The sequence below is a fragment of the Pleurodeles waltl genome, chromosome 12 (genome assembly GCF_031143425.1).
Source record: "Pleurodeles waltl isolate 20211129_DDA chromosome 12, aPleWal1.hap1.20221129, whole genome shotgun sequence".
NCBI classification, from domain to species: domain Eukaryota; kingdom Metazoa; phylum Chordata; class Amphibia; order Caudata; family Salamandridae; genus Pleurodeles; species Pleurodeles waltl.
The window spans coordinates 502,144,831-502,164,980 of record NC_090451.1 but is presented as its reverse complement, the minus strand read 5'-3'; the positions used below and the strand labels follow the sequence as shown (position 1 = coordinate 502,164,980).

General features: G+C 40.2%; 1 protein-coding gene across 1 annotated transcript in view; it reads right to left on the bottom strand.

Annotated features, from left to right (window-relative positions):
• SMPD3 (sphingomyelin phosphodiesterase 3) overlaps positions 1 to 20,150 on the bottom strand; it is a 1,015,604-nt gene that overhangs the window by 37,091 nt on the left and 958,363 nt on the right. Inside the window, exons 8-9 of the mRNA XM_069217238.1 lie at positions 4,253 to 4,342; positions 1,234 to 1,297 (exon numbers count right to left, since the gene is read on the bottom strand). Of these exons, the coding sequence (XP_069073339.1) occupies positions 1,234 to 1,297; positions 4,253 to 4,342 (154 nt within the window). The remainder of the gene's footprint in view (positions 1 to 1,233; positions 1,298 to 4,252; positions 4,343 to 20,150) is intronic.

Here is a 20,150-nt window from a genome sequence, read left to right as displayed (position 1 = left end):
ACTAATAGTAAATATTTATATATTATTAACTATTAGTGTAATAAAAATGGAGTAGTTAGCTGGAATATGCTATTACAGGGCAGCTGAGTTAAGTAAAAAAAAAATTAAACGTATGTTGTGTGCATGCTTTCGGGTGAGAGTGTGTTTATATGAGACAATGTAAGTGTGAATTTGTGTGTATGTATAATTATGGGTGTGTGAGTGGAAGTGGAGGTCAAAGGGTATGTGATGTCACTTCCGCTACCCCTTGCATTTCAGTGAATTGACGTCCATGTACATGCCATTCAGAATAAGTATTTGAACGGCAGACCCAAAACATGACCCTTACAAATACCGATTTGGTATACAGTCGCAAACCCAAGTTGCGATTTGGTAACTGGTTACTGAAACGCAATTTAGGTTTCTTACATACTAAAAGGCCTTTTTGCAGTTGAAAGTGGCCCAATGTTGTGAACTGGACAATTATCAAATAAAAAAAGACTTTGAAAACTGGCCCTAAGAGAGTAAAGCCTCATGGGGGAGTGACCTGTTATTTTCTGCTTCTTTTGCAAAAATGTTGTTTGGCCATGAATTGAAAGTACAAGTTTTGGAGCTATTACCGTATCCCTGGATTTTTCAAGGTCTAATCTGATGACATTTGCAGGGGGGGAAATGATCGGTAAATACTAGTGTCTGCTAATTTTAGTCCAAAGGGCGCTAAAAGAATGTAAATCCCCATCCGTTCCATTTTTCGCGTGGAAACTTGTAACAGATACGGTGTCCCACTCCTGGGATCTGATTTTACTGAGTGCAAGAAATATCAATCCTCAATCGGGACACTCGTAATCACGGCCTAAGTGGCAGTAACAGCCTTAGTGAAAGTGGTACTAAAGAAAATATAATAAATAAACACAATGAACCTAAACATGATGTATGTAAATAAGATTTTGCCATTGAAATGCTATGACCCTCTCTTTTCAGATGTCTCTAGCATTTCATTCAGACAAATTCTTTTGGGGTGCAAGGCTAAAAGCAACTGGTTTCAGTACTGCTGTTGTACATGTGTGGGAGAGCAGCAAGGGTTCACAGCATTAAGTATTTCTTGAGTTCGTTGGTCAGGAATTGGAATACTGGAACACGAAAGTGAACATCAGGCATTAAGAGACAGGCAGTGGAACGATCAACACATGATTCCTTATACGTTAAACTTCTGAAATTTAAAGACAGCAGATGAACATCAGAAATTATACTTACTTTTGTAGATTATCAGGGGAGCATACTTCCTCATCATAAAGGCCTTCGGGATCCAACAGAGTTCCTATGATATTAACAAACAGGTTACATGATGCCCCGCAGATATCTCTTACACAATATCTTCCACAATAGTCTGCCAGTTGTGAATAAAGGCACTGGTGATTACATTTAAAAAAACATGCTGCCATTTTCATTTTAATAGTTTTGTGACCACCACAGACTTCCTATACACTTATAACAAGAGAGTTTAGAACTGTGTGCTAAATCATATTTCAAGAAGGGCCAGGTAGAGAAAACAAGTCTTGCGGTCGGAGTGGCACCAACTAATCTTTGGGAAGAACCATGGTACAGCAGTGAGGTACCTTCACACATAAGGAGTGTTGTACAAAGTGTAGTATTGTAGGTACCGAAGACTGCATCCTTCTTCCCTTGGGGGACGGGGCCCACTCTGTGGCACATAGTGAATCCCTTGGCTGAGTGGTCGAATAGCCACATTGTGCAATCTCTAACAAGGTTCCATTCTAAGTTTGGAGTACATCCTGATTTGATCTGTACATCAGGGTATGTCTTCCTCTAGAAAGAAGTATGATTACCCTCACTCAATGTATCAGTTCACCAGGTTTTCATACAGGCGAGCTAGGGTTGTAGGTACCTAGCTTTGATATAAAGGATGTTTTATTCAGTTCGAAAGTGTAACTGTATTTACTGCATATGGCCTGTTTAATGCTCTACATGGAGCTAGGGGGGGGGTACAGACTCTTTTGGTAATGAGTTCCTGAACTGGGGTGCAGTGAAAATAATTGTGGCTTACTAAGTCTTCGAGTCCATACAGGACCAGTGTAGTCAGATCTCCCTCATCTTCCCCTGCCTGTAAGGCCAATGTATGGCTGAGATGTGAGAAACCGTTTTAAATGGGACCGCAGTCTAGACAAGTTCTTTGCCTCTCTTTCATGCCCAGTTCCCTGACTTGGAGAAAAGTGTATTTTTTATAGGTGTTTACAGTCCCATGAGTGATTAACCGTTCACCAATTCCCAATTCTTGTTATAATAATTTGGTGTCAGGAGGCTTACCAAATCTTCCTTCGATTTGTGTTTATGCTAGCAGTAAGTTTTTAGGACTTTAGAAAAGCCCAAGGCATCTTTGCTGGAGTTCTGCAGGAAAGATTATACCAGTTATAGTTAGGGTACTGCTGCAGATGAAGCCTTCACCTGCTTCCCCAATAAGGAGGTAATTTAGGTACCTTCCTTGGAAGAACACACTAGTAGTAGCACCAACAGCCAGTGAAGGAGGGCTACAACCATGTTCCAGTTTACAAGAATCAGGCTGTAAGGAGTACCCCATTCCTGATGTTTCCATAGTTATTTGTAATTACCCCAAGGACTATTCTGGAAACCTTTGATAGTAACAACATTTGTATCAACAATTTGCTAAAGGTATTTAGTTACTAGGAAACATAAAGCTCAAAAACGTAATCTACCAGAAGGTTGTGGAATAATAGATACAATCTCAGTGATGTGGAGTCAAACTTAGGATATTCAACAATTGTATTAAATATCTAAGCCAGACGGTGTATGTTAGTGGAGTGGTGCACCAATGCATCGGAATAAATGATTAAACTGAGGGAATAAACCTTTTAAAACATTGTGACACACCTTGTTTCCCTGACAAAAGATGAGATGATCCAATTTTTGCCTCTGGTGTACAATGTTAGATGTCAGTCTGTGAGGAGGTGGTACTGGGGTGCCACCTTTGTCTGGCTGTTCTGACATGTTTAGGTCAGCTACAACTAAAATATCTAAACTTGATGCAGACTGAATCTTTGGGTGCCACAAATCTGTATAACATCTACTGGTTCAAAGCACATTCGGCATAACAGGGCAACACTATAACCGCCAGCAGCCTAGTTACACAATAAATGCATCAGAAGTGCGATTCTAGCCGACGCAGTTCAGAGCCATACAACATGACAAATAGCATCATGTCATGATATATATATATATGAGTTGTACATACTGAATTAAAATGCCACTTTTTCAACAAATTTACTTGCTCTGTTCTGCTCGCTAAAATGATAACATGGGTGGCCGTCATTTTTTTTCAAAAGTATTGCTCTATTCCTTCTCCTGGGTCCATCATGTTCTGTGAATTGTTCTTGCTACCAAAACGCAGGTTCGGTGAAATGTTAGTTTTAAACCAACAGTAGTTGGAAGAGAATATGCATTGTTTCAGGGATCTGATTCTGCGTGCAACTGACTGATAAATGGCAAAATTCGTGCTGGACTTCACAGTGGTCCAACGAGTGCTGCGAAATAACCAGTCTGCATAGGAGTTATGAGGAGATCGTGAAAGACCTGTTCTGATTGCCCAGCCTTTCAGACAATCAGAAAAAGGGCAATAAGTTAGGCTCATTATGATTGGCTGATAGCAGGCAATCTGAATCATTGCAGATTGCTTTTACTTCTGTGAGCCACAGCTTTTCAGTGTTCCATGTCGAAGTTCAAGTTTTCACCTCTTTTCACGCTAGAAGTGGTCTGCAAATATGGAGAAAAAATCACCAGTTTCGGTTTTCGGTTAAATTATTTGCATACACTTAACCAGAGCCCCGATAAATACGATTTTTTATCTCTCAGCTTGATTCGCTTCATAAGAGTCCTACACATATTATTTCCAGCAAAGAACTGGCCTACCGGGGCACCTGATGATTTTCTGGAAGCCCTGGGGGTCGAGAATGCTTTCAGCTGTTTCCTCTGTAGGCTCTCACTCCTCAACTTTGTTTCAGTAACCAAGGGCCATATGTACCAAAGCATTTTCCCATTGACACAGAATGGGTAAAACCCTTTGATACATCTGGCCTCAAGTCTCTCTTAGTCACAAGTATGCATGCAATACGACAGTATTACTAATAGCTCTGTGATACCTTCCACCTTTCCCTAGCCATTTACCCTAAGCATCACATTATATAATTAGATATGAGAGTAACGTAGACTATAACAGTTACTGCTTGAAACAAAAGCTTACCAATTGCCCATGATTTTTCCTCCCCGGGACTCATTCGGCACGGGTCCTTGTAGTGTGTAAACAGTGAGTGTTGCTGTTCAAGCTTATCTTCTGTAACAACAAAACATCGGGACTATTAACAGTGCCACTGAAAAAAACACACAGACCATTAAAACTCAAGAGAGCAATAAAAGTCATGCACTCGCATGGAAAGCTAAAGAAACAAGCATTTGCAATGCAATGGGTCTCGCATTAAGTCGAGTTAGAGCTATTAGCGTTGTAAACTCCTAATCGGACTTTTCTTGCCACATTAAATTAAGAACATAAAAAACTAGCGTGATAGCGCTGTGTAAAACACAGCGCGGTCGCACTTCGGAATAAAGAGAAAAAGTAGTCCAGAAACCATACAGAAAACATAGAGCCTCGTATGTTTCCTGTAGTTTACCGGTGCTCTAGAGGAGGGCTAAACACCGGAAAAGGCATGACGTATGGATGCCTTTCACGAATGAAAACAAGCGGATTTTAAAAGGCATGCCCACGTCCCAAAGAAAGTGACTGACGTTACATGGGTGTGGTTAAAATCCACCTAAAGAGAGATTAAAAGAGGGACGGAGCGCTTTGCGCTCGCCCCTAAAAAGGGAAATTAGCTCACAGAATGTAAATAGTGGAATGTTACAAGTCATTCAATCTAAACAATTGTAAAGAAGCTATGTTTGAGGACAGGACAAACATAAGAAGTGGTAGGAAAGCCATTGAATAAGAAACATAAGAAACAAGCATCTGAGATAGACAAGAAAGCCAATCAATGGTAAGCAGTGGGTTGACTTGAGCCCCCTATCAGCAGTGCTTAATTTGTAAACAAAAACGTGCCGGTGCCCAAGGCTCTCCTCTGAAACACTCGGCTGCAGCAATTAAATGTGCAAGCACAGAATACTGAGGCAACTTAATCCTGAAGCCATCTTGGGTCTCTTCAATCTATTCAAAGCCACTCACAGCCCCTTCAGCTCACTCTTGGATCTTTCTGCTTTCTCACATTGTGACACTTTTTCATTTTTCTCTTCCTCAGTCTTTTCCGTATGTGCCTTTTGCTCGCAGAAAATGCTTGAGGCACAAAAATAAGTGCCGGCCCTCAAAAATAAGTGCTGGTGCTCCCCACCGGAACCAACAAGCACAAATTAAGCACTGCCTATAAGAACTACTTTTGTACAATAGATCATCTACAAAAAACAGCTAAAAGTTGTCTGTAGGCAAGACCTAGAAATGACCAATAAATGCTCTCCTCAGTGTATCACAAGACTTACATGTATAGCCCTTAAAGCAAAAGATATGAAATATGAATGCCGGAGTACTAGAAACATATATATCCCTTTAATCTGATAAAATTAAAACATAATATTTGTATTTAAAAATCACATACAGACTATAAAAACATATATTGCACATCAAAAGGAAAAGGAAGACGTTTCTAAGACCAACAAATGTTTTTTCAGTGTGTACACCTTTACTGTATATGGCACTGAACATCCACAAAACTTAATTATTGCAGTGGAAGTGTGTCCAGTGTTGCTAGATCATGTTTCAGTGTTTTGAGGACACGCTTTGGTGGAGCAGATTTATAGGTTCCACCTTCTTCAGGACTCAACTAAATACATTTCTTCTATAGATTAAAAGCAATACTTTTTCTGCAGAACAAGCAAGAAAGACAATATTAATATTTTTATTGGATTGAAGAGATATATATATATATATTTTTCTGCACTTTGGCATTCATATTTGCTACCCTTTGAGTTAGGGGTATATATGTGAGTCTTGTCAGATTGAGTGAATGTAGAATTTAGGCAATTATATTTTTAAAAATACACTAAGGGGAGCATTTATTGTTCTTGATAATCCCATCCTTTAGGTTTGAGGGGGTCAATCTCGATTTTTGAGACCTGGAAGTGAACCTGAATAGAGTACCGCAAACACATCATCGGGTAACATCATCCACAGCTCGTACTCTGATCTTCAAGGAATACTGTAACTCTGTGTCAAACGTACATCCCAGACAGCCTGAAGTATTTCAATGCCATACTAGTTGAAAATGTGCCAATATGAGTGCTCAAAACAACATAATAAGAGATACAGTCATGAAGAATTTGCTGAAAGCATCTCAAATATATGACAAACGGATATAGGCCTCTAAGGGAACTTAGCTAAAGCAAATTAGAAAGATTGTTATATAAAAGAATAAACAAGTTTATTGAACTCACAAAGCCTCTCTAAATGTTTATCTAGCTATACTCAGAAAAAGGCCTCATGTAGAGTAGTAAAACTTATGGATCCTGGCCTTGCAAGAGAAGTGAAAGACCGTTGAAAACAATGAGTAATCACACACTCTATCCAACGGTTAAGCCTAACAATTACAAGAGATTTAATTCGATTATAATGAGCTAGTGAGATAAATGCTTGGTTCCCTAAGTATTGGAATGGCATGTTTTTCAAATAAAATTCTACTGCAGCTATAGGGTAAAAACAGATTAATAAATACATTATATAAATCATTATTGACTCAAACATTAATGACCTAAGGGGAGGTGCTAAATCGGAGACATAAAGATGTCTGAGGTACAGTGTGTGCTATAATATGTATAAATTTCATAGGAACCTATGAGGTTGTGGACTACCCTTTGAGAGATCGCAGGCTGACCTCAGTTAAAATAAGTGATGCTTTTTTGGAAAACAACAGGAGTTAGCCCACTCATCACCTTATGCATTGTCTTTTGCTATTAACATTGGGGTTATTGTGAGCTGTGGGAAAGTAGATAAGGACTCCTTTCTGTCAAATGTAATCTCTGTTTCCTACAGTAATTTTATGACTTGTCTGGAGGAGAGTAAGGGTGGGGAGTTTCAGCTAATAAGTAGCTTTGATAAAATCTGTGGTACAGCACAAGAAATGCTTAACGTTAAATTGAAGACCTGCCGTAAGAACAGAAAAGATTGTCGGACGCCTCTGGTACTAAAGCTCCCAACCCCTTATTGTTGTAAGTTAAAGCAGTATAAAGAGATCTGCAAAGGGTGTACAGTTGTAGGAGGGAGCTTGGAAGAGGAGGCTAAAGGAGGAAGCCTATCACAACTTAGCTAAGGCCAGTAAAGCAAAGGACAGTAAGCTTTTCAGGCAGATGGTGAATAGAAATTATTTAATGAAAGGCCGGGAATCCACCATTGACACAGTGATTCCCCCAGCGGTATGGATTAGGCACTTCTCACAGTTATATTCAGACCGTACCACCACTGAGGGGCATGCCCCATACAAGCCTCAGGCAATAACATCCACCACCCCAATGGTCCCTACCCAACCCCTTTGTAATTTAGATATTGGAGTTTCTTATATGACAGAGGCTATCAAGAGGTGACCTCCCTGCAAAGCACCAGGCCCTGATTGAATCCCTGCAGATCTCTTTGGGGCAAACTTACATCTGTGGGCTCCCCGCCTGACGAAAGTCTTCAATGATGTCCTGCACGTGGGCCCCCCCAAGGCATGGTCACAAGCAATAATAGTGCCAATCTTCAAAAAAGGGTCCCGTGGTGATCTGAAGTGCCTTCGGCCCATTTCATTAATACATTCTACAGCCACAATAATGTGCAGGATCCCCCTGGAACAATTGCAAACTTGGGCAAACAACAACAACTTTCTCTCCGATCTACAGTACAGGTTTCGTGCCGGCTGGGGACCATAGAGCAATGTCTCAACCTGTTTTTGCTAATAAATAAGTATGGAGTGGCCAAGGAGGGTAACATCTATGTAGCCTACATGGATCTGAACTTGGCCTTCAACTCAGTCAATAGGTTGAAGCTTTGGGCAATAATGGCTGAGCTGGGGGAACAGCCCAACAACATAGACTTCTTGAGGGAGCTTCACATGAAGGTCACCACCAATGTCAGATAGGGCTCAGGTGGGGAAGCCACAGAAAGTTTTAGACTTGAACATTGTGTGCACCAGGGGTGTGTACTGGCCCCCTTTTTTTCCCTGTGTGTCAATGAACTAGAGAGACATTTACTAAATTCTAATACTGACTGTCCTATGGTAGGTAAGCACAGACATACCGGCCCTGGTCTAAGCTGACGACACTGTCTTGATGGTTAGGACCACTAATGAACAGCAGCAACTACTAGACCACTTCTGGGCTTTTATGTCAAGTTTAGACTTGATGGTCAACCAGTCCAAAACCCATGTCATGGTCTTTGGACGCCATGACAGGGATAGTAGAACCTTTTCTGTAAATGGAACAAAAATTAGTACGGTCCTCTGGTATCCTTAATTGGGAATACTATTTGATGACAGATTGACCTGGAGCACCCTAAAGGCCAGCAGGGCAGCTGCTCTAGCCAGGAGTACAGAAGCAGTCCTAGGTTTTGCAACTAGATTAAACAGCAAACTAATCAAAGAGATTAGAAATGTACAAGGCCAAGTGCCGCTCAGGCGCAACATATGGTGCTGGTGACTGGGGGTTCTGCAGGGCTGGAGAAGGTAGAAAATGGGTTTATGAAAAAGACTGCTTGCTGTACCTAAGACCAACCAAAACTATATATATGTCATTCGGAAATACAACTGGGGTACATCAGTGATTTTGTGAGACTCCACACCCTTTTGCTATGGCTGAGGATATGGACGAAGGAGGAAACCACATTAAACAGCACAATCTTGGTCGACTGTCTAAAACTAGAACCAAGCTTCAAAATACAGTGGCTGTCATATATATATAAGACCTGTAATTGGTTGGATATAGGCAAGCTTTTTTCGAGCCATAATCCCTTTAAGGCCAGCTTCCGTAAACCTCTAAAGAAACTTTTCTTAGCAAAATATGCAGCGGAAAGGATGGAAAAAAAGTCAGGATTGTTCACAGTCACTGCCTATGAACAAGGTAGTACCTGCCCCGGCCTTGAGCCGTATTTCTCATGGTTTAACAATTTACATCAAATGTTTATGTTAGTAAGACTACGCCTTAATACCGTTGACATCCTTGTTGCATGACCTAGTCAAGGAATTTTCTTTGCAAAAATCCCTGTCTTTCCTTGTGACCGATTGTCCGCACAGAGCACCTTGCAATTTATTCTCTTAAGCAAACACTATTCTGCATTGAGGTCTGTGTATATTCTTCCACTGCTCAAAGCAGCATCAGGATTGGCTGGGAGCACCCAGCAAGGGCGCTCCCAGGCAGACTGGGAACCTGTGCAGGCTCTCTCCAGCCCGGCAACAGTGTAGCCGGGCTAGAGACAGCCTTCTGCGCATGTATGTTTGGCCGGCCCCAGATGGCTGGCCAAACATACATGCACAGTGAGGGGGAGTGCTGAGCACTCCCCCTTGCTGCTCGTCACCCCTGTTGCCCAGCCCCTTCAAAAGAAAAGGATAATAAAGTTTATTATTCGTCAGGTGCTGTTAGATGCGATGGAATCCAATAACAATACGTTGTTCTGGGAATTCCTGTCTAAGAGAGAGAAAGGGGGTAGGACCAGTCTAAGGAACCATATACAACCCGAAAGGTGGATGGAACACTTTTCATGCCTCTATGATAAAATTGTTACTCCTGTGGCCCTCGTTAATCATGATGTGGGGCAAGACCCTCGATCCCCGCAAGACTTGAAACTTCCTTCTGTATTTTTAGGAGGGGATCTATCGGATACCGAAGTCCACATCGGTTTCTCCATTGAAGAAACTGCTGAGGCAATTCGTTCGTTAAAATCTGGCAAAGCACCAGGACCCGACAAGATCCGAGCCATTAATGTGGACCTGGTATATTAACACACTTTCCAACAAAATTGCTGAAGGGGGGCAGATTCCTATGACTTGGAAGGGTGCTGAAATCATTCCCATTTACAAAAAGGGAAATGTAAATCTCCCAGAAAATTATAGGCCGATTAGTCTTATAGACAATCTGCAAAAAACCTTTGCTAAACAACTTTTAGGCAGACTAATGAGATGGGCCACAGAACACAGGATTCTCTCTCCCCTTCAGGCGGGGTTTCGACCTAGAATCAGTACAGTGGATCAGGTCTTTAGGCTGGCTGTGCTATATTGGAAATAAACAGCTCTTGCAAAACATCCCTTATACGTTGCTTTCGTTGACTTGAGATCAGCCTTTGACCTGGTTCCAAGAGAGAAGCTGTGGGTAGTTTTACATAGAATAGGGGTCCCAGCCAATTTAATCTTATTACTAAAGCGCCTGCATGAAGACACATATGCACAAGTCAGATGGGGTAATCGAGGCGAACTGACAGACAAAATCCCCATAAATAGGGGTGTTCGCAGGGATGTGTGTTGGCACCGTTTTTGTTTGCTATTTTTATTAATGAGTGAGATGGTACAGGTCATGATGGCATGTCAGAGTGATGCCCCCACCTTAGGTGCCCAAAAAATCCCAATCCTTCTCTTTGCAGACGATTCCCTTCTTATTTCCAAGAACCCCATGGGCTTACAAATCCTCATTGACAGATTTAATGTATTTTGTTGGGATTATGGTTTACAGCTAAACTCTAAAAAAACGAAGTTGATGGCTCTGCGTTCCGGGGTGCGGAAGAAGTGTACTATTATTCTAGATGGCGATCCCTTGGATAAGGTCAGCTCTATTGACTATTTAGGTGTAAGGCTTACTGATAATCTACACTGGGAAGAACAAGTCAATAAAAGTACTGGACTTCTACAGCATAGTGCAGCATCCATTCTGCGCTTTTATAGGGGCACAATGGTAAAATCGATCTCCCAGCTATTAAGATCTATATTGCCAAGGCACAGGGAGCTGCCGTCTATGGTGCAAAGGTATGGGGCTTTTCTGACAGTAATAGGTTATCCATCGGAGAGAATAGCTTTGCGAGGGTTCTATGTGCTTGCCCTCCTAGCACCCCATTGATTCCACTGTTTCTAGATTTGGGACTAAAAACTATAGCCGACCTAATTATTTTAAGACCTCTCTTATATTAGGTAAGGCTATGGACCGTCCCTGAATTAGATGTTTACAAGGTCTCACTTCTAGATCTGTTAAAATGCCCTAATTCAGCCTCTACTCCATGGGACTATTGGGAGAACCCCCATAAACTTGAGAAAGTCCATTTAAAAGTGTTGAAGCGTGTCTACTGGTCTCACGTGAGGAACAACTACATTAATCGTAAATCCTGTGGTCGCTTAACCAATCTTTTTATTGACATCAAGTGGTATCCACAGTTTGAACTATATCTAGACATTATACCCGACATTTTAGGCAAAAGCCTATATGCTAGATTCCGCTTTGGGACTTTGCCATTGAAGACCTTGATGTGCAGATGGGATGCAAACGTAACAAATGATATATGCCCCGTGTGTGGTACCACCTCTGAAACTGTCGAACATTTTATATTTTTCTGTCCCGCATATGGGAAATAAGGAAATGTGCATTAGCCTTGAGGATTTTAAAAAGTCATTGTTCCAAAGTTTAATATATGCTGCTAGCAAATATTTATTGTCAGCATGGTGCATTCATAATTTTTATATCAGCAATGGACCTTAGGAATGACAGGATGAGATTTTTAGATGGGTCAGTGGAGGTGATTTTATATTTGGTATTATTATTTTAAAATGAAACTGTATTTTATATTTTATGATGATATTTATTGTGTATTGCTTTGATGATCTGTTGATTAAATAAAGCTTGTGTTTGACAAAAAAGGATAATAAAGTTTATTATTCTTTTTTTTAAAGGTTTGCAGCTGCCGCTGCTGGCGTCGGAAGTGGCGCTCCTCTGCTCTAAAGGAGGAGCCACTGCTGCTTGCAGATAGTTCAGAAAGGCAGCAGTCCTCACTCAGCTTGCTCTGCTTCGAGGTGGAGCTCTAGAACAGCATTTCCCAAACTGTAGGTTGCAACCCACTGGTGGTTTAAGGGCTGATTTTTGGTGGGCCCTAAAATCCAAGCAATAAATAAAGATGCCTTTAAATTCTTTATTTATCTTGTCACATTTACTATGCTTCAAAGACAGAGGTCGAATGTCAGGCTATGTCTTCTGACAAATTGCTGCTTATATGTTTTTAACATGGCGATTGGTGTTTACAAATTCTTCTTACTTAGCAGTCAGAGAAAGAAAAGTCAGGTGAATCGTATGATTCACTTTTTGGGGTAAATGGAGTGTGAAAGGAGAGAATATAGGATATCATTTTTTGTATCACATAACTCAATGTAAATTCCTGTCAATGAACTGTACACATTCAGAAGTTGGGAAAGCAAAAATAATTGCATTATTTTTGTAATTCTGAAGTGTCATGGAATCATAGATTTTAGTAGGATTTGTTAATAGGATCAAAACAAGTCAAGACACTACTTGGGGATGCACAAATGACAAATATTCACTGAAACCCACTTTTCACACATTATCATTTGTATGAAATATTGTTTTGTCAGTAAAACGGTATGTCTGTGCAAATGTAGTATATGTAGAAAATATAGTGATCCCTCGACCAAACATATCGCAATAACCATACCAAATGGTCAATTTAATTAATTGCATATACACAGATACTTTTAAAAAGTATCTGTCTATATGTAATTAATTAAAGTGCCCATTTGGCATATTGATATTGATTGTAGTATTGTTGTTCAGAGGACCATTGTTCTTTCTACATAAGATTATCCACTTGGGATCCCTTGTCCCCTATAACTGTGCAATGTAATTGCAATTTCAATGGAAAATGTGATGTCTACAAATGGCACTGGGCTACCACAGGATGCTTTAGCTACATTAAAATTTCACCTGTGTCTCCCATTAAATCTGGTGGATTGCAAAATGTTGTCATTAAAAAAAAAAGGGCTGTGATTCCAAAACGTTTGGGAAGCACTGCTCTTCAAAATCAAAATGTAAATCAAAATGTCTTCACTACTTTTGTTCATACGTTTGGGACAGGTCTATCCAAATTATTTTAGGAGAATGTTGAAGTTCTCGCAATGTATAAATACTATCAAGGCTGAGGGCAGAATTTCAAGAAACAGTTATATCTAAGATAGAAAGTCAATAAAAATCCAAAACAGCTGATCAAAGGTTTCTTCTGTCCTGAATGGTGCACTTGTATTTTCAACTGCTTGCAGGAAGCACACACAGCTTCCCAACAGGCACAGGTACAATTTACAGCAGCAGCTTTGTGGAGAGATGGTTATTCCTTGTGCTAGTAGGTTGAGGGCCAGCGCATTATGGAAAGACTTTTAAAAGAACAACGGATCAGGCACCGTTGCAAGTGCCAAATTGTCATGCACCAGCCGCGCACTGCATAGCCACGCAGGAACTTTCAGATTGCTTTACTTGCTGTGCTATCGGTCAGGAAAGAGGTCGTCATTCCTCCTGTCATTTCACATGCAGAAAGTTCCATCAGGTTTCAACTCATGATACAGGTTGGGGTGGAGGGAGGGAATTACTTTGTCCCTAGAGGAACTACCATATGCATGTATATGTTATACAACCTTTGCTGTTTCATAAAGAAAAATTGTGGCAATAATATTGCTCATGAAGGCCCCAAGGTTGATATGAACAATACCTGCTCCTTACCAATCCGATCAGAGCAGCATATATACTGCCCCAAGTCACTGGTAAAAGTAGCATTACCAGCTGTTTCCCTCCTCTACATTGTCCTACTGTTCCTGGAAAAGAATACAGTGACAGTCCACAAGGCCTTGTTTTGTCAGCTGTCTACCTGCTGATCTTCTTGAAGAGCCTAGCGGATGCTTGGGTTGATCTGGTAGCTCCTTTTCGTGCTTCAACATGGAGAGATGTTATTGCATTCTGGTTGTGAATTATTACACGGAATAGCCAGAGTTGAAAGTAGTTGACTGGCTGACGCCAGACAGTGTAATAATCCGTTTTTTGGAAGATGTCTTTTTTAGGGAAGGTATTCCATAATGCTTGGCGTCAGAAAAGCCCAGTGCAAGGTTTTTGGATAACCTCAATAGGTGTTATATTGAGCATTGGAGGTTTGTGGTTTGACAATCTGAGACCAATGAAACGTTTGAGCATTTCAGTCATTTCTTTAAAAAAGCTATTTAACTGAGAGTAACTGGTGGAATATAGTGGAATAATATGGCCCAGGCTGCACTGTTTGCCTACAGGGCTGCCCTCAGTTCTGTGACAGAGTTCTTCTCATTTGAATTGTTGAGAGGACAGAAGCAAGATTCTTGTCTTACACCATCTTAGTTGAGAGAGAAGGTCAGAAGCTCAGGGTTAAGGAGCCTATGATGGAAGAGATATGTCTATGATAAGTGGAGAGTTGATGGCTATAACAGGAAGATGATTATTTGGATGGCAACAGAGGACAGTCTTCTCGGAAGCTGCTTTGTGTAGATGTGCTGTGTGGAATGCAAGTAGGGTTTCAGTATTTAACTGATAGGATAGATCTGATAATGTTTCTCATGGATGTAATGTTGTTGCTTCTGGTTTAAGGATAATGATGTTCTTGGCTTCACATGTGACTTTGGGTTGGTGGAGATCAATGCTTCACTGCTGAATGGATGTGTTTTTTTAATAGTGAAATTATGTGTAGTAGATGTACAGAACCTCCTGAAACATTCAAGGACTGTGTCATGTCCTGCAATGTTAGTTCGCAGTAGCTGTGTGTTTCTTCTCTTCATTTCCTTTATCTTTTTAATGAGTTTGGTATTTCATTTGTTTGTCCTTCCTGGCTGTTGTTATTGAAAAGGGAAAGCAGTATGGTATGTGTGAGTCACATGTTAATTGTAGACCGTGTGATGTTGATGGAATCACATGAGTATGTGTTTGGAAGGTTATGGTGGTGTACTTCTTGGAGGACAGGCAGTTGGTGGGTTGGTAGAGGAAGGTCTTGAGTTCCTGCCGTGCATTTAGCATGTTTGTGAAAAACCTCTGTGTAGTTTTACGGCCAGGCTTTGTTCTAATGCACCTCTGCATGTTGTTGCACTCTATTGTTCAGTGTAGTGGTATTTTGTGTATATGAACAGTTATACTTATTACGCCAGTTATGACCAATTGCAAGTGTTAAAGTCATTTTTTATGGGTATTTTTCATCCTGGTGAGTGGCCTTTTATGTTTTATGTCAATAGTTTTATGTTGTATGTTTTTATGTTTTATGTAATACCTCTGCTGCACGATGCATCATCCATACCAGACTCCACATCTCTTCGCAACCAGGATTAAGGCACTGGGTTCAGTGGACCTAAATGGGTACCTGTAGCTGGACTGCAATCCATTTAGATCATCCTGAACTTGTGACATTGTCCCGGTCCAGCACGACCAGATTACCACAGTTGGCGCTTGGTGCTTTATGGCACTATTTTCACTGAAATATTCAAAATTGCATATCTCCGGTTCTACTGATTGGATGTTCGTCATTCTGGGCTTGTTTTATTCATTAAAGCTTACTCGTTGTTCCTAAGTTGGTGTGGGATTCTCCTTGTGGTGCATCTTCACTTTATTACTGTTTGAAGTGCTGCTGCATAAATACTTTACACATTTCCTCTAAGTTAAGCCTGACTGCTGTGTGCCAATCTACCAGAGGACTGAGCACAGTTTCATTTGGGGTTTGCTTGTGAAATCACCCTGACAAGGATTGTGGTTACTGCTTGATTAGGGTCTCGCTCCCTCAACCAGTAACCCAATTTTTAGTATCAGTATTTACTTTTTCTACTATAGGGGATAGAGTGCTGGAGATTCAATAATTTCCATACCCATATGCCAAAAACGTGTTTGCTAAAGTTACATACGTAATGCGCCAAAGAGGTTTCACCCTGAAGTAAAAAAATAAATTCATTTTCAAGGTGAATACTTTCTGGCAACTTTTGGTTCCATGGCAAAACCATTGCAGGCCTGTAAGGAATTTCTTACATGCTTGAACATCTGCCCATGTGCTAATGTAGCAAATACACATTATCACACAAATGTTGCAATCAAATACAATTTCAATTTCACCTGTTTTGTGCCTATGTAGGAAAAATATTTTCCCTTGTAGAAACCTCTTGACCCAGCGGACCATACACTGTGAAGATGTTCCCTTAGTTGTCCCTGCCCTGGATACATACTTGTGGCTATAGCATGAGTAAATCTCCAAATGTACCTAGGATGGGAATTCCCCTTTCAAAGATATGCGACAACCCTCAGAGACATACATTTCTGGATGTTCTCCTTCTTTGGCACGTGTCCGTGCCAAGGAAAAACCATACTCTCTAAGCCAAATTTACACACACTTAACCTTTCTGCCATACTAGTGCAATTGTGAGCGTGCGTAAATCCATTTAAGAGTACAAATATAAGATCTTTGTATCACTGGCATTATTCTGCAATCTTAATAATCTTGTTTGAACACCTATGTGTCCCTTACTACTATAAATAGCTTTGTGGGTTGACCCCTTATTGATTTCTAGTTTTGAAGTTTTATTGGCGGCTTATAGTTCTTTTTAGAAGTAAAGCTACATGAATTTCAGTGAACTCTTCAAATCTTATTATAAGAGATCAGTGACAAAAGATGCACCCTTAAATGGCATTGGCAGAGTTGCAGTTGACTCTAAAATGTTTGGTATTCGTAGGTTGAATGTCCTTGTTCCACTTCATTTTGTGGTGGCTTCTAACATGCTCTGTTAGGTTACAGAGTCATCTAACAATAGATATGTGTATGGAAAGCTGGTCTTTCCAAACTTTGTGAGAGATGTGTTTTAAGTATTTCGTAATATACATTAACATATTTGAATCAGTAAAAAAAAAGACAAATTATTCTACTTGCACATAAAAATCAAAGAATAGTTAATCCATAACTGAGTCCAATACATTTATATTGTCACAGTTTTCCTCCCGCAATCTCATATCTGCAACTAAGAGTCATGGCTGGGGGACTTTTTGATGTTGGGCTATATTGCTTTATATGGTAATGCTACACCCCAAAACCGGTTTCTGGCTTTTTGAGAAACATTTAGGACCTGACTTGCATCACAGATCCATTCTTATGTTTGTAATAGCCCACATGCTTGTCTTGTCAAAGACTAAATTTTCTAGAATCCCCCACTTACTGTTTGTATCTGCTTGCCAAGGATAGAAGGAGGAATCAGTACACCTGTAAAGCATGTGATCAATAGTGAGATATTTTAAAGCCTCTGTTTGCTTCCATCAAAGTGTTGGTCACATATGCAATATACCTGTTTAACACACCTTCTGTTTCTAGTTTTCCTGAACTTGTACTAGTCATGTATCCTTGTTTCTTGAGCTGGCAGAGGTTTGCACTGTGTTCTTGTGTTTTTAGCTAGCACTAATCAGCCTTGTGTCATTGTTCTTTGAGCTAGTGATATTTCCATTGCCTATAGACAACTTTAGTAGTTGCTGAAGACTCTCTTGTCTTCAATACAATGTACATAAAGACGGCTTTGGATCAGCACCTTGTTCTTGAGTGGATGACATTCGTGTTTATCTCAGTCCCCTGCCCCTTATTTGTTGGCTTTCCTTCTTATTGTGTTTCTCCTGCCTCTTAAGCATTTCATCTTTACATCATTTCTGTTTGGATAACTTGTACATTCCCACTGCTGACTTATGAGGACTACTTTTTTAATTGCTTTTCACCACTACACGAGAGTACATGGCTTTCTTCAATCTTTCTTTTCTGTTCAATTATCGCTCCACCCCTACCTCTTCTCGTCTCTTGCCTCACCAGCTGTCCCCACTTTGCTTTATTATTTTGTATTTATTCATTTTTTTTAGAATTGCTTTTGTGGGAGCTGAGGGTGTGGCAGTTTTACACTGTTGTTGGGACCCTCGCATCTCATCCTTCGCTCTCCACCCCTCTATTTCCCAGTTCTTGTCTTACGTTTTATTATTATTCCTGAGATGCATGGCCACTGCACGCTGCGGGTCACTTCTTGGTTTAACGTTCATGGACAGAATTGTTTTGTAATTGATTTACCATTCGAATATGGGCCATCAGACTTCTTAGAATAGTAAATTAAAAGCCCAATTGGCCGACGGTGCATCACAAAGCGTAAGCAATCATCCACATGGGAGACATCTTGAAATGTTTTTTATTTAAGAAGGCCTCATTCAAACGGTTTGGAACTTTCCTTTCTGATACATCATGGCGAATAGGCTTTCACATACATTTTGATGATACTGTTTGTAGTTTCTTTCACAGGAGAAAAGAGGGTAGGAAAGATAATCGAGTTACTCCCAGTACTTGCAAACTAATTGGATAACAGCACAAAACACTCAATTTGGGGTTAATGACAGATTTCTAATGAAAAACGCTTTTGAAGTTTATACTGATTACAATGCTTATTTCAGTTCAAATACCACCAAACATTAGAGGCCTCTTGTTTGCACAACACAAAATGATGGGACAAAAAGCCTGACATAACTAAGAGGCTTGTCTCAATGCAATTTTTCTGCTGTGCTTTGAGCAGGTTCTTCCTTTGCACTGCACAGGATGTATAAAGCCTACATGATGTTGCACTCCTACACCGCATTAATATAACGGGGATGGAATCAGTCTGCGACTCCATGTGACCTGTTGTGAAAGCTGCCTCTCATGCCAGCATTCGCATTTTCAGAGCACATCAGGATTACCAAACTTTTTAAGAGTAACAAGAGTAAAAAAAAATAATAGTAAAAGATCATTGCTTTGGAATGAAACAGTCAAAAACCTGCAGTTACAAAAGTCAAAGACCTCGAGTGAAACCTGTCTGACAGGAATTTGTTGATAATCAGCAACACGGGTGGGTGGTATGTAACATAACTATACCCAAGTAACCGCATTAGCTGTTCTTAATAAAAACCCATTCCCACCTCAGAATACTGCAAAGTATCAAAGAAGGGTCCATCAGCACTACATTAATTTTAAAAGGCCAACAAAGAATTTCAAAACATGAACAGAAGATATATTACAATGCTCAGACCTTGGTGACACAAGACAGAAGATGTGTAAATACTTTGAGAGCTTTACTTCAGAACGAGTTGCCTTCTGAGCAGATACCCCATTTAACATTCAGTGTGGACCCACTTTATGGCAGAAGATTGAGGAATGTGTACAATGTCAATATCCCAAGTGGTCATTATATATTTTTCAGAACATTGACAGTGCCCTATCGAGAGTCAGGCAAAACAAAGAAGAAAGTTTCGTAAAATGGGAAAAAGAATTGCGCATCACATGACCTCAGCAAGATGATAGCAGCAAGTAGAAGGATTAGTAGGCACGACACCAATGCTAACCATTTTCAGAACTATCCAGCCTGAAAGATGGAAGATAAACTACAAAAAAAGATAATTATTACTTTGATGAACCTGATGGACTGTTAAACTGCATCAAATTAATCTTCTCTTATGAGTGGAATCCATTAAGAGTGATTCCAGTTAACAAAGGGCAACTCCATCTGATACTGGCTGGGTGACTTCAAGATATGTTGAGGAATTTCAAATGCCACCCTCCAGCACTTTTCTCAAGATAAATTTAGTTAGGTGGGTAATATTCCCTCCAGGTTAAAGTTACAGGCATAGTCATTGTCTGGCTGATTTATCTTTCACCGTCAATCAGCCATCACATTGCTACCAACCTGTTTGTTACTCTTGCAGTCTCAACCTCCTTGTTCATTGATAAATCAGATGTATCAATGAAAATAAAGTGAATGGCAATTTGATGGAAATATATACATCAAGGGGCATATTTATACTCTGTTTGCACCGAATTAGCGTCATTTTTTTAAACTCTAATTCGGTGCAAAACTAACTCCATATTTATACTTTGGTGCTAGACCCGCCTAGCGCCAAATTTATGGAGTTAAAGTCATTTTTGGAAGTGGAGACCTACCTTGCCTTAATGAGATGCAAGGTAGGTGTTCCCATGCAAAAAATGACTCTATGGCCTTAACGCCATATTTAGGGGCATATTTATACTCTGCAGCATATTTATACGCTATTTGCCCCGAATTAGC